The sequence below is a fragment of the Rutidosis leptorrhynchoides genome, chromosome 1, assembly GCF_046630445.1.
Source record: "Rutidosis leptorrhynchoides isolate AG116_Rl617_1_P2 chromosome 1, CSIRO_AGI_Rlap_v1, whole genome shotgun sequence".
Classification (NCBI taxonomy): domain Eukaryota; kingdom Viridiplantae; phylum Streptophyta; class Magnoliopsida; order Asterales; family Asteraceae; genus Rutidosis; species Rutidosis leptorrhynchoides.
The window spans coordinates 82,690,484-82,712,890 of record NC_092333.1 but is presented as its reverse complement, the minus strand read 5'-3'; the positions used below and the strand labels follow the sequence as shown (position 1 = coordinate 82,712,890).

Genomic DNA, 22,407 nt, shown 5'->3' with positions numbered 1-22,407 from the left:
ATATATATATATATATATATATATATATATATATATATATATATATATATATATAGAGAGAGAGAGAGAGAGGCGGGGGCAAATTGGGTATTAACGTGGGATATCCTTTGAAAAGAGATCAGAGATAAAATGATCATTTACGTATCACGTAGCTAGTGGAGTTGGGTGTGGTGCGTTCGTTGTCTAACAGAATTCTAATCATATTCAATTTGACGACATATAAAATTAGCACTTATATTAATTTATTATCTTATTAATTACCTATAATAATAATAATAATAATAATAATAATAATAATAATAATAATAATAATAATAATAATAATAATAATAATAATAATAATAATAATAATAATAATTGTTGGTGTAGGTATAGTGTATAGTAATGTAAGAGACAGCACAGTAGCTAATTATAGGAGATTATGGAGGTTTTATGTAATATAGGGAGTAATCTCTTTTGTTGGTGGTGTATGTAATTTCATTTGGAAAAGGTAGTTGACTTCTGAATTTTCATGCAACTTTTTCTTCAAAACTTTGTTGGTGAAACCTTTTATGTGTGACCAACCACAGCTCATAAATCAACATTATAACTACTTTATTTGTCTAACGTACATTTATATTTAAGTATTATCTATTACGGAGTATCTATTAATTATTATTCTATTATTTATATTTATATTTTATATTTATATAATAATAATAATATAAATATAAATAGAGAGAGACAATTTAGATATAAATACGATCAAAATACATGCATGACCACGCATGCATCAAAATATAACTACTTTATTTATGTATAAGTGTGATATGTACATGTGATTGTTGATACTTATAATAACATCAATATGTTGTGTGATGGATGACATAACTACTCCGTATCACATGACATGCATCCGCACCCCACAAATCCATCACCAATACATACATACAAACATATACCTTTATTCACTAATTCTTATTCATTCCTTTTCTATATAATATGTGTGTAGAATGTTTTTCTTTTTTCTTTTTTCAACATTTTGCAACCTATAGCAATCAATCATCTTACGTTTCGGTCAATTCTTTCACCCCTAACCCTATTATGTTTTTCTAGTTTATATTATTTCATTATAGTATTAATAATAATATTAATAGTTAATATTAATATCAAACTGACAAGTGACACAAAGGATCCGGGGATGATGAAGTTGAAGATGATCTTGCAAAGCTCCATAAATCTATCTCGCTCGTGTAAACTCCTTGATTCGATCGAGCACTTGTAGTTGAATCACAAAGTTGAGATAGTTCTTGATCATCATGTTGATCAAGTGGAAAACAAAAGTCTTCATTAGGTTGATCACCAGAACAAGAGTACAATTGCTTAGAAGAATCAACTTGACCGTTTAATTGAGTAGCCACGAGGCGTTCAAGATCAGCCAAATTATCAAGATGCTCGAGTGAGTCATGGTCCATGATCCTTCCTTGATCGGATTCTGTTAAAAAGTCATTTACTTGAGGTTTGAAAGTAGTTAACCCATGATCAAAATTAGTGGGACTTTCAAGCCTTGGAAGATTATGGTAGAACCTATCGTTGATCGGGCTAGTGAAATGTTGCATAGTGTTGTGGTTCGCGGTTAAAGACTCGAGTTCTAGCTTGCATGATCTATTATTACCCATGTACACTAGTAATTGATCAAGAACACTATCTTTGTGTATTGATTGCAATTGAGTTCTTGAATCTGTGCATGAGGTCGATATCAATCTTTGGGGACTTTCAAGTGCTTTGTGGTAGTTTTTCTTCTTAAAAACTCGACATACAACCCATCCATCTTCTTGTGTTGAATCACAAAGGTTAGAACCCTATATGATATTGAGTATTAATTATTAACACATTTTTTATTTGGTAAAACTATACAATCAAGATATATTATGGAAAACATAATACGAGTAATAAAATCTCGCCATAAATAAAACGTACATCGGTTAAGTTGTACGTATTAATTTGATTTGGTGTGAAATGAATCGATTATATATATTTTTACATAACGTTTAATTAAAAAAGTTTGTTTAAAACAGAAAGCTTCTAGTTAAAGCAAATTTTATATATGAAAACAACTTATGTCAAAGTTGAATTTAAATATAATAACATGAATGCTAAAGAAACTTACACAAGGATCTTGGTTGGTAACCATATTATCGTCAAGCCTATATTCATGCATTATCCAATCTGATTTTTGTCCATGAGGTGCTCTCCCTTTGTAAAATACAAGTGTCTTTCTCATACCGATTCTGTTGAAGCTACTATAAATAACCTTATCTCGCCCCGTAGCTTTCCAAAAACCGGCAGCAGTTGCACGATTCGTTCTTGTCCCTGTCGGATACTTCTTGTCTTTGTGGCTAAAGAAGTACCAATCATTTTGAGGAGTTGATCCTATTTTACACCTCTCTGCATAGATCCAAATGTAATCATTTATGTATAGATACATAACACATTTAACAAATCAAAAAAGTTATTAGTATCGTCGAAAAAAAAAAAAAAAAAAAAAAAAAGGTTCCAAGACACTTATTGATCACATACTTGAAAAGGTTTAATGGCTCATATGATAGATAACATGAACTTCATTTACTTTTATTAGTATCTTCTATTTTAACAAATCAAAAACCTTTTCGTTTTTTTTTCGCCATAATAAAAAACAATCAAAAAAGTTCCAAGACTTTTGATCACATACTTGAAAAGGTTTAATGGCTCAATTGATAGATTATGAACTTCATTTACTTATATTAGTATCTTCTAGCTTTTAGCTAGTTTTTTATATAAATTATTACGGAGTATGTCTTTTCAAAGAGAAAAGCTACTTTCAGGGCTTAATTGGAGGTAAACGAGATGGAAAATAACATGTATGTTGATCTTTCTTAATGAATATAGAAAATTTGACTAATATTATACATTCTCATACCTTGTATATCCCAAGGTTCAAGCTTGTTAAGATCAACTTCACGAATAACATCAAGATCGATCTTTTCATACGCAACTTTCTTCCTCAAGTAATAGTGAAGAAGCTCTTCTTCCGTGGGGTGAAATCGAAACCCCGGCGGCACTTTAGATTGACCGTTAACATTCACAGATAAACTCACTTCCTCTTCACGAGACATTACTACAAACTACTTAAAAGAGAATTGATGAAATGAAAGAGAAAATTAAAAGAAGAGAATGATATGAAATGATGATAACAAAAAAGCTAACAAAAAAGCTAGGAGTGGAGTGCATAAAAGTAGTTGCAAGGACATGATTATTTATATGTGAATTATGAGTGATTTGGGTCCAAAACAAACTCAACACATACATGTAACCTTTTAGTGGATATGATAGTATATATGGCCAACTTAAGGGACCCATAATTTATGCACCATAAGGTTCCATGTTTACCTATTTGCGTTTGTATATTAAACACTCACCAGAACACAAAGTTAAAATAATAAAATTAAATTGAAATTGGAATTAAAATAGAAGGTCCGAAAGATATAATGAGGTACCAGATCGACTTGGACTTGTGGGCATTGTGTTTGCTACTTTTAGTGTAGGGTCTTCAACTTAGAAAACAACTAACTACCTAAACGCCAAAGAGAGATATAGGGTGGTGTTAGGACAAATGTGGGTCCCCAATCGGTGGGACCAACGAGTGAATTTAGCGGGAGGCAGGCCTCTATCTTAACTATGACCTTCGACCTTAAAATCTCTTAGAAAACCACCTGTGAAACCACCGCTATCTTCAAGTATCTAATTTCTCTTTCATTTCGATCAATTTTGCCTCGTGCAATAACTAGAAGTTAACAAGTATGAGAAAGAAGCTAGTTTATTCATGGCACACATATATATATCATCATCATCATCATCATCATCATCATCGCGTACTACTATAGAAAATAGGCAAATGAACTGGTTAGGGAGCCTAGCTTAGAGACCGGATTCAAAACATGTTCCTATTAGTAATGGTCTCAATAATGAAAAACGTGGTTTCTATCCACTTGAGAAAGTTGTTTTTTCACGTTTCTCGTTCATATTCCATTTTTGTAATAGTACGCGTCGTTCTAAACAACTTAAGTTTATAAACTTTGAGTGCCCATACGACACAATTGGTCAAACTATATATATACATAAAAAGTTGCAGTCTTCAAAGTTAAAGCAATAGACTAATCACATATTTCTTAGAATATGAAGAACATACTATTCAAAAACACATCTAATACCATTATTATTGGAGCAAGAGTGATGGGGCGTGATGAGGTGTTTTTGTAGGGTATATGAAAGTTACTGTCATCGGTCGTGCTTTTCATTAATGTGTAATGTTGTTTTTATACATAAAATTTACAACTGACTTTGCATAATCTTAGGAACAAGCTACTGACTAAGTTGTACAACAGAACCATAATAGTCAATGCCTATAGTACCGGATAGTTGGTTTGTGATTATCTTGAATTATCTTGACTCTATTATTCCCCCGCAGTCGAAGCGATCGGTGGACGAATGCATAGACTGGATCTGAAATCATTGAATAATATTCTCGGTAATCCCTTTGTGAAAATGTCATCAATTTGATATCTTGTTGGGACATGTAGTACTCGAATGTGACCCTTTGCAACCTTTTCTCTTACGAAGTGAATGTCTAGCTCAATATGTTTGGTTCTTTGGTGTTGAACGGGGTTACCTGACAAGTAAATAGCGCTTACGTTATCACAAAAAACCAATGTAGCTTTAGGAATCGGACATTTGAGTTCTAGTAGTAGATTTCGTAGCCAACATACTTCGGAAACAGCATTGGCTACGCCTCGATATTCGGCTTCGGCACTAGATCGTGATACAATAGGTTGTCGTTTAGATGACCATGAAATCAGATTGTCTCCGAGGTAGACACAATAACCCGAGGTAGAACGTCTAGTGTCGGGACATCCGCCCCAATCCGCATCGGTAAATGATACAAGGTCGCGAGAACGAGATGATGTAATATGTAATCCCAGTGATAAAGTTCCCTTTATATAACGTATCACTCGTTTCAATGCATGCATATGAGCTACATGAGGTGCATGCATGTGTAAACAAATTTGTTGCACCGCATAAGATATGTCCGGGCGGGTAAACGTGAGGTATTGTAACGCCCCAGCTAGACTTCGATAAAGGGTAGGGTTCGAATAAAGGTCACCCACTGATGAACTTTGCTTGCCTTGAGTATCGACGGGTGTGGCAGCGGGGTTACTTTGGGACAGCCCTGCTCTTTCAATAATGTCCATTGCATAAGCTTTTTGATTAAGAAAAAGACTTTGTCTGTTGCGTTCGACTGAAATGCCCAGAAATGAAGAGAGTTGGCCCAAGTCTTTCATTGCGAATTCTTTGTCCAAAAGTACCATTAGTGACCTGCGTAATTTATCAGAAGAAGTAACAAGTATAATATCGTCAACATATAGTAGTAAGTAAGCGGTTTCTTTTCCCCCATGATATACAAATAACGAATGATCACATTTGCTATGTTTGAAACCAATTGTGGCTACATAGTCGGCAAATCGTTGATACCAAGCTCGAGGTGCTTGTTTCAACCCGTATAGTGATCGCTGGAGTAAACAAACATGGTTAGGGTGTTGAGTGTCACGAAAACCGACGGGTTGATACATATAAACAGTTTCTGATAAATTGCCATGTAAAAAAGCATTTTTGACGTCTAGTTGACGTATGGACCATGCATTCGATATCGCAATACTCAGAACAGTTCTAATAGTTGCGGGTTTGACAACTGGACTAAAGGTTTCGTGACAGTCAATACCAAGTTGTTGAGCTCGACCATCACCAATGAGTCATGCTTTATAGCGTTCAAAGGTACCATCCGAGCATGTTTTATGCCTGAATATCCACATCGATCTGATAACGTGCATATGGGGTTGACGTGGGACAAGTATCCACGTCTTATTATCAATAAGGGCCTTGTATTCATCAGTCATGGCACGGTACCAATTTGGGTCGGTAAGGGCAATTTTTGGGTTAGATGGTATAGGAGAGATTGTTGTGGATGTTGACAGATTAAAGGGCAGTTTGGGTTTAATGATACCCGACTTACTTCGAGTGTTCATATGGTGAAGTGGTTGACTTGGTGTTGGGGGTACTAACGCAGATTGGGTAGTATTAGATGTAGTAGACTGATTAATGTTTGAGTTAGATGGTACGTTATTGCTTGGTTTGGTATTTTTTACAGTGGAGTTGGTGACTGATTCAGGTTGTGTGCTTGAGGTCGTGTTGTTTGATGAGGTTACTGGGCTAGTAGATTGGGTAGATGGACTAGAGGGGAACGCATCTTGTGAGTTAATGGTCTGAGCGTGGTGGATTGGTGGGCTTGTAGGAGTTAAATTTAGTGAATTATTAATTTGATCAGTAGCATTGACATGAGTGGGAAATTCCATGTTATAGTGTATGGGATTGAAGGGTGTAGTAAGAAATTGATAGTCAGAGTGTACCGTATTTTTGTGAGTTGAGAAAGGAAACACGTTTTCGTCAAATATTACGTGACGGGATATAATGATCTTTTTGGAAGACAAGTCGTAGCATTTGTAGCCACGGTGATCTTTGGGATAGCCTAGAAAAACACAAGGTTTGGATCGTGGTTGTAGTTTGTTAATTTGGGTGGAGGGTATGAGAGGGTAACAAAGACAACCAAAGACTTTTAGGGAGTCATATATTGGCGTCTTTTGGTACAGTTTTTGAGTAGGAGATAAATGATTAAGTTGTTTATTTGGTAGTATATTGTGTAGATAGGTAGCAGTTTCTAAAGCATGATGCCATAGATTGGCCGGAACTGAGGAATGAGATAAGAGTGTACGGATGATGTTGTTTATAGATCGAATTTTTCGTTCCGCTTTACCATTTTGAGAGGATGTATATGGACAAGAAAAACGAAAAAGCATTCCGTTTTGTGAGCAAAAGTTGTGAAATTGATTGTTATTGTATTCGGTTCCGTTATCACATTGGAATGTTTTTATGTTTGCACCAAATTGAGTATGTATCATTTTGTGAAATAGTTGAAATATATGAAACACTTGTGATTTTGAGGTTAGAGGTATTGTCCATAAGAAATTTGTAAAGTTATCTAGGAAAAGAATATAGTAACGATGGCCACTACAACTAACAATTGGGGATGTCCACAAGTCACTATGAATAATATCAAAAGGTGCAAATGTAATATTGGATGATGAATGAAATGGCAACCGTACATGTTTCCCAAAAATACATGATTGACAAACATGACTCTTATTTTTCGAATTGTATTGAATACAATTTTTATTACTAAGAGACTTAATGGTACTAGCTCCGGGATGTCCGAGGCGTTTGTGCCATAAGTCTTGAGATAAAACAGTAAAAGCTGAATAAGAAGGTAGGTGCGGCTTGGAGAACGTGAATGGGTAGAGATCACCGGTGCTGTTGCACCGCATTAGCTTGGTCCCCTTCGGAAAGTCCTTCACAGTAAAACCAAAAGGATCAAATTCAATAGATATATTATTTTCGATTGATAGTTTACGTACAGATATGAGATTTTTTACTAGTTTAGGTGAGTGTAATACGTTTGATAGGTATAGGGGTCGGTTAGGATTGAGTTTTAGCTTAGTGTTACCATAGCCAAGAATTGGTATACCGTGTCCATTACCGACAATAATACTAGAGGGTAACCTTGAATGATAATAAGAAGTGAGATTACCTTGCGTACCAGTCATGTGTGATGTAGCCCCAGTGTCTAAGTACCAATTATCATCGGGAGGGTTGAGGCTCATGGTGTGTAGCGCTTCTTCGATATCTGTTGGAGTAGACTGAACAGAATGGGCATAGCTTTGTTGTGGTCTTGGACCAAGGATACCCGGCTGGTTGTTGTTATTGGGCCTTACCCAAGGCATTGAAGGATAAGGGCATGGAGGAGCCGACTGTTGATTTTGCCAAGCCCATGGAGCGTATCCCCATTGAGATGCATTCTGACCAGACGAATTGGAATTAGAGTTGTACGATGAGCGACCTCGCCCTCTTCCTGTGTTCCCTCTGCCACGAAAATTACCCCTAGAATTCCCCCGTCCTCTGTTCGAATAGTTACGAATTTGAGTTTGATTTAGTGATGGTGCACGAGGTGTAGCAGGAGTGGTGGTGACTAGGGCGGTGTTAGCAGTTGAAGTGGCGTAGGCCAATTGCTTTGATTTTCTGGTCTCTTCGAGAATTAACATAGAACGTGCTTCATAGAAGGATGGCAAAGGTTTGCGATGAGCGAGAATGGAGCCGATAGCATCATAGCTATCATTCAACCCAGTAATCAATTGTAGGACCAAACGATTTTCTTCAATCCGGGAGTTGTTATCACTTAGCTGATTAATCTGGTCACATAGCTGTTTCAATTCTTGGCAGTATGCCGAGACAGAGGAGAAGGCATCAAGACGAGTGTTGGAGAATTGATTCATCAGGTGGATAGATCTTGAGTGTTGGTTGTCATGGAATATGTTTTTAAGACGATCCCATGTTTCTTGAGCAGTTGATCCTGGTGTGAGGATGGTGAGAAGAAGGTCGTTTGAAATTGTTGAGTAGATCCATTGTTTGACCACTGCATCTAATCTTGACCAGTCTGGTGGTTTGGTGGAGGTGTTGGCTGCAGTGGTGGTAGATGATTGGGTGTCGGTTGGTGGTATGATATGATCGATCACTTGAAAGGCAGTACAGTGAATCTGAAAGAGCTCAGACCACGCAGAGTATTGACCGGTTGTTAATTCGAGAGTGATGGGGATGAAGTTCTTGATGTTGTTGATTGTGATTGCAGGGTGGATTTTGTTTGAATCGCCCATAGTGATGATGATTGTGATTAAGAATAGATGAGATGTGAAGGTGTTTTAATCTGATACCATGAAAGTTACTGTCATCGGTCGTGCTTTTCATTAATGTGTATGTAACAATCCAAACCAACTCGCGATTAAACCATGTAAAATTACAACAATAAAAAAAAATTTGCTGAACTGCCACCTGGCGCGGCGCGCCATATAGGTCGCGCGGCGCGCCAAACCTGACTGTCCGGAAAGTCTTTAAATGCGAAAATGTTTGACTAGTTCCCGACGTATTTAGACAAAACGCTTTTAACCGCATGTTCAATATATGAAAACTAGCGCGTTCCATTAATAAAATTTAGTTTACGAAGCGGGGCCCACATCGACCCAAATTACCCTTTAAGTATCAAAATACAATTTTCGACCATAAGACTTTTAATACAAACAAAGCCGAGCATGGCGATTGGGGATACGCTACCCAATCCTAATAAATCCAAAAGCAAGCCTTCTACGCAAACTATGCAAGTCCTCTAATCCTCGCGCTTACCCGAGCCACCATCCGCATGCAATCTATAAAAAGAGTCAACAACGAGAGGGTAAGCTAACGCTTAGTGAATGATAATATACTACATACATATATATGTATAAAATGGACACGCCACAAAATAACAAATACCGCATACCGAAGCATCCATATAAGGCACTACACTAAGCATACCGTACGATCTCTAAGCAACGAGCTAAAGATACAACAACAATATAAGTTCACCAACGACGATGTGAACAACGCCAAATAGCTACACCCGGAGGGTTAGCTACAACACAACAATACATTAATATATAACAATATAAACGAACAAGGTTAACACCTTAACCCAATACCGAGAACCAAATACCACAATGAAGATTGGCCGAACTACACGAGCCTTAGTAATCCGAAACCACACGAGATTACTATCTTCACAACATCGAGGTTGGCCGAACTACACGAGCCTTAGTAATCCGAAACCACACGAGATTACTACCTCAATAAGATGACCGAACTACACGAGTCACCATGAATCCGAACTACACGAGATTCATTTTTTGATAAGATGACCGAACTACACGCGTCATCGTGAATCCGAACTACACGCGATTCACTTCTCCAACTCAAAACCCTTCGCCATTGGGGTTATATCATCCACATCACAACCACGTGTGATAGTGTACACACAAAACGTGTATGTCGCCAAAGGTGGTCAACCAAAATGCACAACCGTGCCAATTGGATCTAAACGCAAGTCTATCAAATCCACCTATATGTGAAGGGGGCTCTATAACCGAGAACCACTTCACCCGACCCGCACCCATCCTACACATACATATGCACATAGGATATTATCACTCACCTTGAAGTCTTGAAGAATGCTTCCAAGTAATCTGCAACTCGTCAATGGAAAGTACCTATTCCATTATCACAAATTCAACAACACACTTAGATTGGATTTACAAACCAACCCAATTCGACACTTAGTGCAAATTTGACCCAAATGCACTACCAAGTACAAACCGCGCCCAAACTAACCGATAATCACTCACACAAGTGAGAATGGTCCTAATACGCCAATTAAACCCGAACTCAAGTGTTAAACACGCGTCATACCCATTTTGACACTTAAACCCTAATTTTGACCCATTAAGTCAAAATCTCACCATTTACAAGTTTTAACACCAAAACACATTTAACTCGGTTTAATACTTCAACTTAATCCATTTTAAGTTTATAAACCTCATTAAATCGCCAAATGGGTCATAATCACCACCAAACCCTAATTTGACCCAAAGTCACAATTAGTCAACCAAATAACCTTAAATGGGTTTCAATACTTTCATAATCACTAACTTAAGTGATTAAACTCAATTTCAAGTCCTAAACATGGCCAATTAGTTCACCAACCCAAAATCCACCAACAATTAACAATAAACCCAATTACTAGCATCACTAAACCCATTTCATCATCTAAAAGGGTTTTTCATCAAACTAACTCAAACCCTAACTTGAATATCAAATCAAATAGATGAAATTCGGAGTTTGAGCTTACCAATACTACCACAACGTAGCTAGGAACGAAAGGAACAACTTTAGAACTCGAGCTTTTGATCAATTCGGCCTCCTTCTTCACCAAAACTCTAAATCTCTCTCTAGAATCTATCTCTCTCTCTCTCTCTCTAGATAGTTGGGAGTGATGAATGGATGTGAAAATGATCCAAAACTGATCCAAACCAGGTAATGTGGCTCACAAATCCGGCCCCAAGTGAAATTACCCAAATACCCTTCATTTAAACCAATTTAAAACAAAGGATTCTGTCAGCGCCAAATGGCGCGGCGCGCCCCAAACCCGCGCGGCGCGCGATCCTACTGAAACAGTTTCTTTTGCATTTTAATTTATATACAATAAAACCCACACCCTTGAACACCATAATACACAAGTAAGTAAGATAATTATTCGGGTCTTACAACTCTCCCCCACTTAAACTCGATCACGTCCTCGTGATCCTTGTCACTTAACCAAACGGACCACACTCCACGGTCCTCAAACATACGTCCCAATCCGACTTTCCTAGGCAACTCTTCCCAATGAATCACCTCTAACAACCAAAATCATCACACGCGATTTAACAAATCACAATCCGAGCACTAAAACCATGCTCAATCCCTCACATCGGGAAACTCAATCAATCTCGAACCAAGATATCAATTTCTTAGCGTACCTTTACCACGGACAACGCTAAAAACAACCAAATATCAACCTAAGGTCAACAACCCGAAACGATGAAGACCGAACCAAACGAACCCTTACGGATTACACCAATCACTAAACATCCATTGTAGTGCGCAATACGACCAATACGCAACTACCGTAACATCATAATCCAACGGCTAGAACCGATAGCGCCCAAAACGACTATGAAAACGCAAAACCCAAGGTGTACGAAATCAACCATCGTCACACCCGTAACAAACATGTGAGCGAAACACGGCTATCGCCTCACTAATCCCACAACATGGTCCTCACGACCCCACCATCGACGTATAAAACGACCGATAGTTCCTGCAACATGGTCCTTACGACCCTACCATTGGTGTATCAAACAACCAATAGATCACACGACACGAAGGCTGGCCGAAAACACACGCGCCCTAGTGAATCCGAACTACACGCGACTCACTACCTTCACCACAACAACAATCGGGAATGGCCGAACTACACGCGCCATAGTGAATCCGAACTACACGAGAGTCACTATCCCGGAGGAATGACCGAACTACACGAGTCAATTGTGAATCCGAACTACACGAGACTCACTCCTCAATACAATGACCGAAACCACACGAGTCATTTGTGAATCCGAACTACACGAGATTCACTTCCACAACATCGAGGTTGGCCGAACTACACGAGCCTTAGTAATCCGAAACCACACGAGATTACTACCTCAATAAGATGACCGAACTACACGAGTCACCATGAATCCGAACTACACGAGATTCATTTAGTTAAGATGACCGAAACCACACGCGTCATCGTGAATCCGAAACCACACGCGATTCACAATCTCAACATAGGAATGGTACTCGCATTTCCCACCGGTACTTCGCATTTCCCGATAGTGTTACACCATACCGACATAACACTACTCCCTTGATGAAGTCAGCGGACCCCGAAGGTCATGCTCCACCAATCACAACACCGGATGAAGTCAGCGGACCCGAAGATCATGCTTCACTGATATAACATCACGCTCATGATGAAGTCAGCGGACCCCGAAAGTCATGCTCCACCAATCACGTATTCCCATGATGAAGTCAGCGGACCCTAAAGATCATGCTTCATCAAACAACCATACCATAATCGAGCAAGAACCACCTATACCAAACATAGGTACCAAACAATAATTCTTCACAAGAGAACCCGACACACACCTCCCTTAACCGGAGGATTTCACCTTGCTCGCCAAACACGTCCATTATCTCTCTACGAGATTTACCACGTTACCACGTCAGTGATGATTCAAATCCAAACCATAAGTACAATTTATCCGAAATTGTACTCTACCACAAATCGACCCAACCAGGTCTCGACAACATTTTCCGGATCTACCAATAGCCTCATCCGAAATCTCACACTAAAACTTCCTCGTGCGGGAGCGTAACTCCCCCACTTAGAACCACGTTCCATATCCACAACTCGTACAACCGCACAACGCTACCACAGGTAGACTTTACCAACAATTGGGCTCACACGACCCATTACCACATCTTGCTCCAACCTTGAGCACACGAAGGATTTTAACCAACCCTTAAACACTTTGTACGAAAAGTGTACCGCAACACAATCGGAGTCGAACACCACGCTAGTAGGTATAAAAGAGGCACCTAATGTCGCGTCATAAAGACTCCATTACCAACACACATCGAGATTTAAAACACTCGATCTCAAGGGTTCCAACCAACTGACGAACCTCATGATTGGTCACTTCAACATAAAAGCGAACACGCGCTTAACAACCAAACACCAAAACCATTTCCGTGGCTTGGTAGAAACGTTTCCCAAATACTAAGGAATGCTTGGTTGCACCAAGTCTTACGCCCTTCCCGTCAATCAAACATCAACATAGGGTACTTCCATTAGGAACGTCACCCATAGCATAACATGCACAACAAAGGCACGCAACTCAAACTCAAACGGCATTTAATAAATAATCAAAAGACATATTTATCAAAATTAAACGTACCTTAACGTCTCCTGGCCGCACCCGTCCCCGCTAACTTGGGACATTCCGACTTACGATGTCCTTCTTTTTGGCAATTGAAGCACACTATACCATCACCCTTTGGTACCGAACATTCCCAAGACTTGTGACCCCTCACGCCACAATTGTAACATCTAGCCGCACTAGAATCCGACATACCCGCTCGCGTACCACCCATGCTAACACTCGGACCCTTAGCCCTCTTACTCGGAGCACCATAAGAAACAACCCTTCGCTCACTTGAAGGTTCACCCTTTTTCGATCGTGAATACGACTCGAAACCTCTAGCCAAGTCGAATAATTCCGAAAACGATTTCGCTTGACCCCGGCTAATTTTACTTTTCAAGTCATCATTCAAGGTCCGATAGAAATCTCCCATCAACAAACGATCATTTCCCAAATACTCCGGACAAAAACGAGCCTTCGCCATAAAGGTCGTCTTGAGAGTACTCAAATCCATAGATCCTTGTCGCAAATTTCGCAACTCATTACGCAATTCTCACAAATCGGTCGAAGTTCGGAACTCCTCGAAGAATTCCTCCTTAAAGTCATCCCACGATAAAGCCATAAACGTCTCGCCACCGACAAGATCAATCTTACCATCCAACCAATCCCTTGCCCTACCCCGCAACAAACTCGTAGCGAGTCTCGTCTTTCTCTCAGGAGGGCAATCAATAGTACGGAAACACCCTTCGACGTCCGAAATCCAAGTTGTGCTTATCAAAGGATCCGGCTTTCCGTCATACATCAGGGGTTTAGTCCTCATGAAGCTCTTAAGATAACGCTCCATTTCATCACTACCCCGAAATTCGGAATACTTCCTATCCATTCTTTCTTCCAACGCACCCATTTGCTCCGCAACGGCGGCCACAACCCTAGTGTTAAACTCCGCGTCATTCGCCTCGGTCTCGTTTCGCGTCGTCATTCTAAAGAATGCAAAACGATTAGTCCACGAACGTGTAAAACCGTACGCACGACACAGCCCCATCTTGCTAAACACTCATCGTACATCACTTGTTAGACACGATTTGCACCCGTAATAAGGTTTGCAAGTTCTTATTATGCACACATGCCGCATCGATTCGTTAGTACAACGACCGTCTCGCTCGATGATATACACAAACACAGCCAAAATTCTACGCGGTACAAACATACGCGAGAATTATTATCACAACACAACAACATATTAATAATATCCGCATTACTAATATAAACGTTAGTCAACCTATAGCCAAGGCACTAACCAAACCCATTCCGACCCGTAATCCTACAAGTCCCGCAACAATTTAAGCACACACAAGTCTAAGTCTAGGCACCTATCTCAAGTCACCTAAATCCCTTAGACCATGCTCTGATACCACTTGTAACAACCCAAACCAACCCGCGATTAAACCATGTAAAATTACAACAATAAAAAAAAATTTGCTGAACTGCCACCTGGCGCGGCGCGCCATATAGGCCGCGCGGCGCGCCAAACCTGACTGTCCGGAAAGTCTTTAAATGCGAAAATGTTTGACTAGTTCCCGACGTATTTAGACAAAACGCTTTTAACCGCATGTTCAATATATGAAAACTAGCGCGTTCCATTAATAAAATTTAGTTTACGAAGCGGGGCCCACATCGACCCAAATTACCCTTTAAGTATCAAAATACAATTTTCGACCATAAGACTTTTAATACAAACAAAGCCGAGCATGGCGATTGGGGATACGCTACCCAATCCTAAAAAATCCAAAAGAAAGCCTTCTACGCAAACTATGCAAGTCCTCTAACCCTCGCGCTTACCCGAGCCACCATCCGCATGCAATCTATAAAAAGAGTCAACAACGAGAGGGTAAGCTAACGCTTAGTGAATGATAATATACTACATACATATATATGTATAAAATGGACACGCCACAAAATAACAAATACCGCATACCGAAGCATCCATATAAGGCACTACACTAAGCATACCATACGATCTCTAAGCAACGAGCTAAAGATACAACAACAATATAAGTTCACCAACGACGATGTGAACAACGCCAAATAGCTACACCCGGAGGGTTAGCTACAACACAACAATACATTAATATATAACAATATAAACGAACAAGGTTAACACCTTAACCCAATACCGAGAACCAAATACCACAATGAAGATTGGCCGAACTACACGAGCCTTAGTAATCCGAAACCACACGAGATTACTATCTTCACAACATCGAGGTTGGCCGAACTACACGAGCCTTAGTAATCCGAAACCACACGAGATTACTACCTCAATAAGATGACCGAACTACACGAGTCACCATGAATCCGAACTACACGAGATTCATTTTTTGATAAGATGACCGAACTACACGCGTCATCGTGAATCCGAACTACACGCGATTCACTTCTCCAACTCAAAACCCTTCGCCATTGGGGTTATATCATCCACATCACAACCACGTGTGATAGTGTACACACAAAATGTGTACCTCGCCAAAGGTGGTCAACCAAAACGCACAACCGTGCCAATTGGATCTAAACGCAAGTCTATCAAATCCACCTATATGTGAAGGGGGCTCTATAACCGAGAACCACTTCACCCGACCCGCACCCATCCTACACATACATATGCACATAGGATATTATCACTCACCTTGAAGTCTTGAAGAATGCTTCCAAGTAATCTGCAACTCGTCAATGGAAAGTACCTATTCCATTATCACAAATTCAACAACACACTTAGATTGGATTTACAAACCAACCCAATTCGACACTTAGTGCAAATTTGACCCAAATGCACTACCAAGTACAAACCGCGCCCAAACTAACCGATAATCACTCACACAAGTGAGAATGGTCCTAATACGCCAATTAAACCCGAACTCAAGTGTTAAACACGCGTCATACCCATTTGACACTTAAACCCTAATTTTGACCCATTAAGTCAAAATCTCACCATTTACAAGTTTTAACACCAAAACACATTTAACTCGGTTTAATACTTCAACTTAATCCATTTTAAGTTTATAAACCTCATTAAATCTCCAAATGGGTCATAATCACCACCAAACCCTAATTTGACCCAAAGTCACAATTAGTCAACCAAATAACCTTAAATGGGTTTCAATACTTTCATAATCACTAACTTAAGTGATTAAACTCAATTTCAAGTCCTAAACATGGCCAATTAGTTCACCAACCCAAAATCCACCAACAATTAACAATAAACCCAATTACTAGCATCACTAAACCCATTTCATCATCTAAAAGGGTTTTTCATCAAACTAACTCAAACTCTAACTTGAATATCAAATCAAATAGATGAACTTCGGAGTTTGAGCTTACCAATACTACCACAACGTAGCTAGGAACGAAAGGAACAACTTTAGAACTCGAGCTTTTGATCAATTCGGCCTCCTTCTTCACCAAAACCCTAAATCTCTCTCTAGAATCTCTCTCTCTCTCTCTCTCTAGATAGTTGGGAGTGATGAATGGATGTGAAAATGATCCAAAACTGATCCAAACCAGCTAATGTGGCTCACAAATCCGGCCCCAAGTGAAATTACCCAAATACCCTTCATTTAAACCAATTTAAAACAAAGGATTCTGTCAGCGCCAAATGGCGCGGCGCGCCCCAAACCCGCGCGGTGCGCGATCCTACTGAAACAGTTTCTTTTGCATTTTAATTTATATACAATAAAACCCACACCCTTGAACACCATAATACACAAGTAAGTAAGATAATTATTCGGGTCTTACAGTGTAATGTTGTTTTTATACATAAAATTTACAACTGACTTTGCATAATCTTAGGAACAAGCTACTGACTAAGTTGTACAACAGAACCATAATAGTCAATGCCTATAGTACCGGATAGTTGGTTTGTGATTATCTTGAATTATCTTGACTCTATTAGTATAGTACTGATTTGGCAAAGGTGATGACGTGATGGAGTTTGTAGTGATAGGCGTGATGGTTGTGTGATGGGTTAAATTGGTCCGACATTTTTAATTTATTTTTCATCTTAGTTTGATTATTTTTTTAACTTGTTTATTTTTTATAAAAATATTACATAGATAAATAATAAAAATTTATAAAAACACACTTAAAATAATAAAAATTAAACGATTACAATTTATAAAAGTCCTAAAAATTACGATAATTATAAAATCCTAATACAATTACGAATACTTTATTAAACTCCTAGAAATTAACACGTACGTTTATAATAAAAGATAACAAATTACTCGTCGTCACTTGAAAGTTCGATATTTATAGGGATTATTATTTATAAAATAAATTTTATTTAATATTATTAATAAATATCCCAACGGATAACGGGCAAAATTCGAATCAGATCGCTGCAATCTTCGATCACGCGTGTGTGATCTGGCCATCGCGCCACCATTTTTTGACCCCATCACGCTTCGTTGAGGCGCCGCGCCGTAAGTGTGTGATGTTGGTGTTTTATTGGTGATCACGCTCGGATATAAATGGTCTAAGTGTTGACCCCAATTTTTTGGCAAAATGGTATGATTTTGGAGGGAGTTCGTAATAATAGTATTTCCATGTAAAACCTATGTAGAACTGTTATAACCTGACTTTTCAAAGTCGGCTTCGCCAGCTCACCCATACCCGGCCTTGTTAAGGCCGGCTTAGACATACGTGGCTCCGAACATTCAAACGTGGTGGTTGAACCTGGCTTCCCCAACGCCGAGTTTCAGTCACTTTTTTTTACTTCTAGAACCCGATCTTGGTACAATCTGGGTTTTTGTCGTGCCTCATTTCGGACTCCGAGATAAGTCACGACTTAACCTGTCTCAAATAACATTGGTGACCTCTAAGGTGCAACATTTTCAAAAAATACATTCATTTAACGTTTCAAAAGACATAATCTAAGTTTATAAAATAAGTACCAAAATACATTAATACGATTACATGACATGTAAGCACTTAATCACAAAAGATAATGAATGTATCAAGTTTAAGCGAAAGCAAAAGACGTCGGGCAATTCTATGACACGACCATGTGTACTCCAATGCAATGCGGAACCGTAAGTTAAGTACCTGAGATAAACATGCTAAAAATGTCAACACGAATGTTGGTGAGTTCATAGTTTCAAATAAATATCAAACCCGTGGACCACAAGATTTTAGGTTGTTTAAAAACAACAAAAAAATTCTATGCAAGTGAGCACTCAGTAATTAAGTTTAACGTATCAAATAAGTACCCTATGTAAATAACTATGCACCTAATCACGTGCACAAACTTGAAGTATTAAACATCTATTAAATGTTGACGCGACCAACCCGGATGAGTTGTCAAACTCGATAGATCTATCAATATGATTTGCGCTTACCAAACTGGTAATTAATCATTATTGAGCTAAGGGATTTGTGATTATCAATTCATGCATAAAGTAATTTTGTTACACTTGTGTTCAGTATGTAAAACAAAATGTGCATGTTATCTCACCCCATGTATAAAAATATAGTAAAACGGGGCTATAAAGACTCACCTCGAAAGCTATCAAGAAATAAAATGTATGCTAGCAACTAAGCAAATGGTATGAACGAGAAGGGTTCCATGTGCGTCCTAAGGTAAAATAGAACGGTTTCGATTTACTGCTCGTGAACCAATGAGAGGTAATGTTGCAAATCATACATGTACTAGTTGCTTCTAATATAGAGGGCCTTATAAATCAGGCAAACATGCGATGTAAGTGTGACATTAATGTAACCCCAATGATGTTTTAAATACATAACCTCGGAGAACTCTCTGTGCAGGGAGGCGTTCTTGATATCCAATTGATGGATGACCGGCCAAGAACGAGAAGCTATAATGCTAAGAAAGGCGTGGATGGTGGAAGATTAAAATAATTCGCTTTATTGTTATTGCAATGCTCGGTTTACGTTCAATTTTAATTTCTGAATTATTATTGTTAGTTTACATTGCGGATTTCTAATCATTGAGTTGGTAATGTAAATATAAGTTAGCTTAATTATTATTATTATTATTATTATTATTATTATTATTATTATTATTATTATTATTATTATTATTATTATTATTATTATTATTATTATTATTATTATTATTATTAAATTATTATTTATTTGTAAATTAATTATTTGTTAATTATTGATTTAATTAGTTTTGCAACGTTGTGGGATTATAAACTACTGGCTAGTTATATTAAGTATAAGAATATGTTCACTAATTTATACTCCCTACGTTATATAATAATTGTTCTGTTTTGATTTTTCAAAATCTTTTTTTTTTTAACTTTGATTTCAAATATATTTATTTGTTATATAATATTTGATAAAAATTATAAGAGTGAATTGAATTTTAAATATACTTAGTTATATTTATGAGTTTTGTCAACTATTACAAAAATAACGATAATTAAAGTCAAAATTAAGAAAGCAAGATTTTTAAACGTCAAATAACTAAACAAGTAACTTATTATGAAATGTAGGGAGTAGGGGTGTTCAAAATATCCGAATCCGAAATCCGAATCCGAATTATCCGAAATCCGAATCAGAAAATATCCGAAAAATCGGATATCCGATTTTTCGGATTCGGATATCGGATGGAGTTTTCAAAATTTTCGGATATTCGGATATCCGAATATCCGAAATTTCGAAAATAATCCGAAAAAATTCGAAAAAATCCGAAAATTATTTGAAAATTATCCAAAATATTCGAAAACTATCCGAAATATCCGAAAAAATATCCGAAATATCCGAAAAATATCCAAATTATCCGAAAATATTGGAATTTCTTAAAAAATATCGGATATTCGGATAATCCGATATCCGAATCCGAAATTTCGGATATCCGAAAATCGGATATCCGAAATTTCGGATTCGGATTTCGGATGGGGTTTTTCACTATCCGAATTTTCGGATATCCGAAAATTCGGATATCCGAATTTCGGATATCCGAAAATGAACACCCCTAGTAGGGAGTACTTTGTAATTTTGTAAGTATCATCCCAAGCCACTCGGTGTATAATCCATCAATCCTAATATCCTATGCATCTTATGTCATATTAGCATCAGTCATTGCATGCAAATTCATTGATATATAAATTAAAATAATACTTCCAAATAATTTTTGTAGTGGAACATGACCATGTGTGACATCTACAAACAATTTACTCCGTAGTAATCAATTAATCCAACTTCCTTTTGACTATCGAATATACATATTAATTAACTAGTACACAATAACAAAACTCAATACCACATAAGTGGTGTATGAGAAAGGTGAGATGTAGACAATCTTTCCTCTATCCGAGAATAAAGACAAGTCATTTCTCCACACAGAGTTAAAACACTCTCAAAAGTAGAGAAAGTCATCACTCTCTCTATTCGACGGATAGAGAGATTTGCTTCCGAGTGGACCTCCGGTCAATATGTAGGAATTTTTTTTAAAAAACATAAGATAAAATTAAAAATAAAATTGAGACACCATGAAAATGGTAAAATCAAATTTTCATAAGTTTTAATTCCCGCCTGAAATTTACTTTAGGCTCTAAGAGTCAGTCAAGTCGTCAATAAATTGACGCTTGTTGTCGACTCAATAACTAGAGCCGTAATTAACTAAAATTACGATTTACAATATTTTAACATTATAATCACTACATAATGTTTTTTTAGAATAAAAATATTTTGTAACGGCAGTTCAGACTCACTAACGAGTGTCCCAACGCGATGAGGCTTAAACGCAAGACGTCTGACACCTCCGATGCCCATGACATGGGTGGTTAGCCTTAAGGAAAATATTTTGCAGCTCATTAGGGTCGAACCCTTGACCGCCCTTATAGTAAGTCAGGTCACTATCAATACACCAACACCTTAAGGTTTCAAAATAAAAATATATTAGTAATTAACTTAATTATTTGATTGATTTACAGCTTAGCCTACTAACTTACTTCTTTTTTTTTGGATTAGCGAGGAAACCCCTCTTATGAACCAGTACATTGACTCCCCCATAGAGGATAAACTTGGGGTAATTAATTAATCCCCTTGAGAGCGATACCTGATACCGTGTGAATTGCGCACAAGGCGAACCTTCTAGTCACACTTTCTTTTTGAACGAAATGGCTCTGTCAAAATTCGAACTCAGATGGTGTGCTTCATAGGGTAACTCAGTGGCCAATCAAGGAAGCCTGCGTGATTTACTAACTTACTTCTCAAATTTATATTTTAGTAAAACTTGATCTCCAACCAGGAGCATTGCAAAATTAAAGGCATTTTCAACTCCACACAACAACATTCACTCAAGCAAAAAAGGCAAATCCCAATCCCGTGACTTGTAAGTTTATTTTTTAAGCTAAGACCCTAAAGTGTAATTTATGGTGTTTGAACTTGACTCTCTAGTAGAGATTTTCAAGTCTCCACAACTAGATCAGACTATCCTTGGGGTTAATTAGTAAAGGTTCTTAACAATTTGAAGCAGCTTGATTTTGTTTAGAGATAGAACTTTGATTTTATATGACTTGGAATAATTTTTGCGTATGGCTATAACTGATATGATGCCGTTTAATTTTATTATATGATTTTATGATGGTTTGAAAAGTGTCAGTAATTCGTAAATAAGGACAAGTTATTGCATAGTATTAGGATGTATTTCCATTGACAAACATTAGACAAAACAGCTTAATTCAACAACGTCCAAACAATTGAATATTCGTCCTTTCGATTTAAACAGGTAAAATCTATTCTGATTACCATTTACACAACACTACAAAAACTTCCAGTCAATTGAATAAGAGGAGTGAATTTCACACTACTCATTTCTAAAAGCTTAGCA

At 37.8% G+C, this 22,407-nt stretch overlaps 3 protein-coding genes across 3 annotated transcripts; all 3 read right to left on the bottom strand.

Moving 5' to 3' along the window:
* Positions 1-848: 848 nt before the first annotated feature.
* LOC139862212 (NAC domain-containing protein 43-like) lies at positions 849-3,214 on the bottom strand. Its single transcript, XM_071850780.1, has 4 exons — positions 3,201-3,214; positions 2,939-3,144; positions 2,150-2,427; positions 849-1,841 (listed from the first exon to the last, which is right to left on the bottom strand). Exons 2-4 carry the CDS (start codon positions 3,132-3,134, stop codon positions 1,149-1,151), a joined length of 1,167 nt encoding a protein of 388 aa, XP_071706881.1. The 5' UTR covers positions 3,135-3,144; positions 3,201-3,214; the 3' UTR covers positions 849-1,148.
* A 1,258-nt stretch (positions 3,215-4,472) lies between these two features.
* On the bottom strand, positions 4,473-5,645 carry LOC139886137 (uncharacterized mitochondrial protein AtMg00810-like). The gene has a single exon (XM_071869884.1). The coding sequence runs from the start codon at positions 5,643-5,645 to the stop codon at positions 4,473-4,475; it is 1,173 nt and encodes a 390-aa protein (XP_071725985.1).
* Positions 5,646-7,428: 1,783 nt separating this feature from the next.
* LOC139886127 (uncharacterized) lies at positions 7,429-8,834 on the bottom strand. The gene is made up of 2 exons (XM_071869874.1): positions 7,715-8,834; positions 7,429-7,475 (listed from the first exon to the last, which is right to left on the bottom strand). Exons 1-2 carry the CDS (start codon positions 8,832-8,834, stop codon positions 7,429-7,431), a joined length of 1,167 nt encoding a protein of 388 aa, XP_071725975.1.
* Positions 8,835-22,407: the final 13,573 nt, after the last annotated feature.

Excerpts from the sequence above, each read along its gene's own strand:
- LOC139862212 (XM_071850780.1), bottom strand. The coding sequence starts at position 3,134 with ATGTCTCGTGAAGAGGAAGTGAGTTTATCTGTGAATGTTAACGGTCAA. Across the intron at positions 2,428-2,938 it reads TGAACCTTGGGATATACAAG|AGAGGTGTAAAATAGGATCA; the intron begins GTATGAGAATGT and ends GGATCTATGCAG. Across the intron at positions 1,842-2,149 it reads TTACCAACCAAGATCCTTGT|GGTTCTAACCTTTGTGATTC; the intron begins GTAAGTTTCTTT and ends AATATCATATAG.
- LOC139886137 (XM_071869884.1), bottom strand. The coding sequence starts at position 5,645 with ATGTATCAACCCGTCGGTTTTCGTGACACTCAACACCCTAACCATGTT.
- LOC139886127 (XM_071869874.1), bottom strand. The coding sequence starts at position 8,834 with ATGGGCGATTCAAACAAAATCCACCCTGCAATCACAATCAACAACATC. Across the intron at positions 7,476-7,714 it reads ACACATGACTGGTACGCAAG|GACTTTCCGAAGGGGACCAA; the intron begins GTAATCTCACTT and ends TTTACTGTGAAG.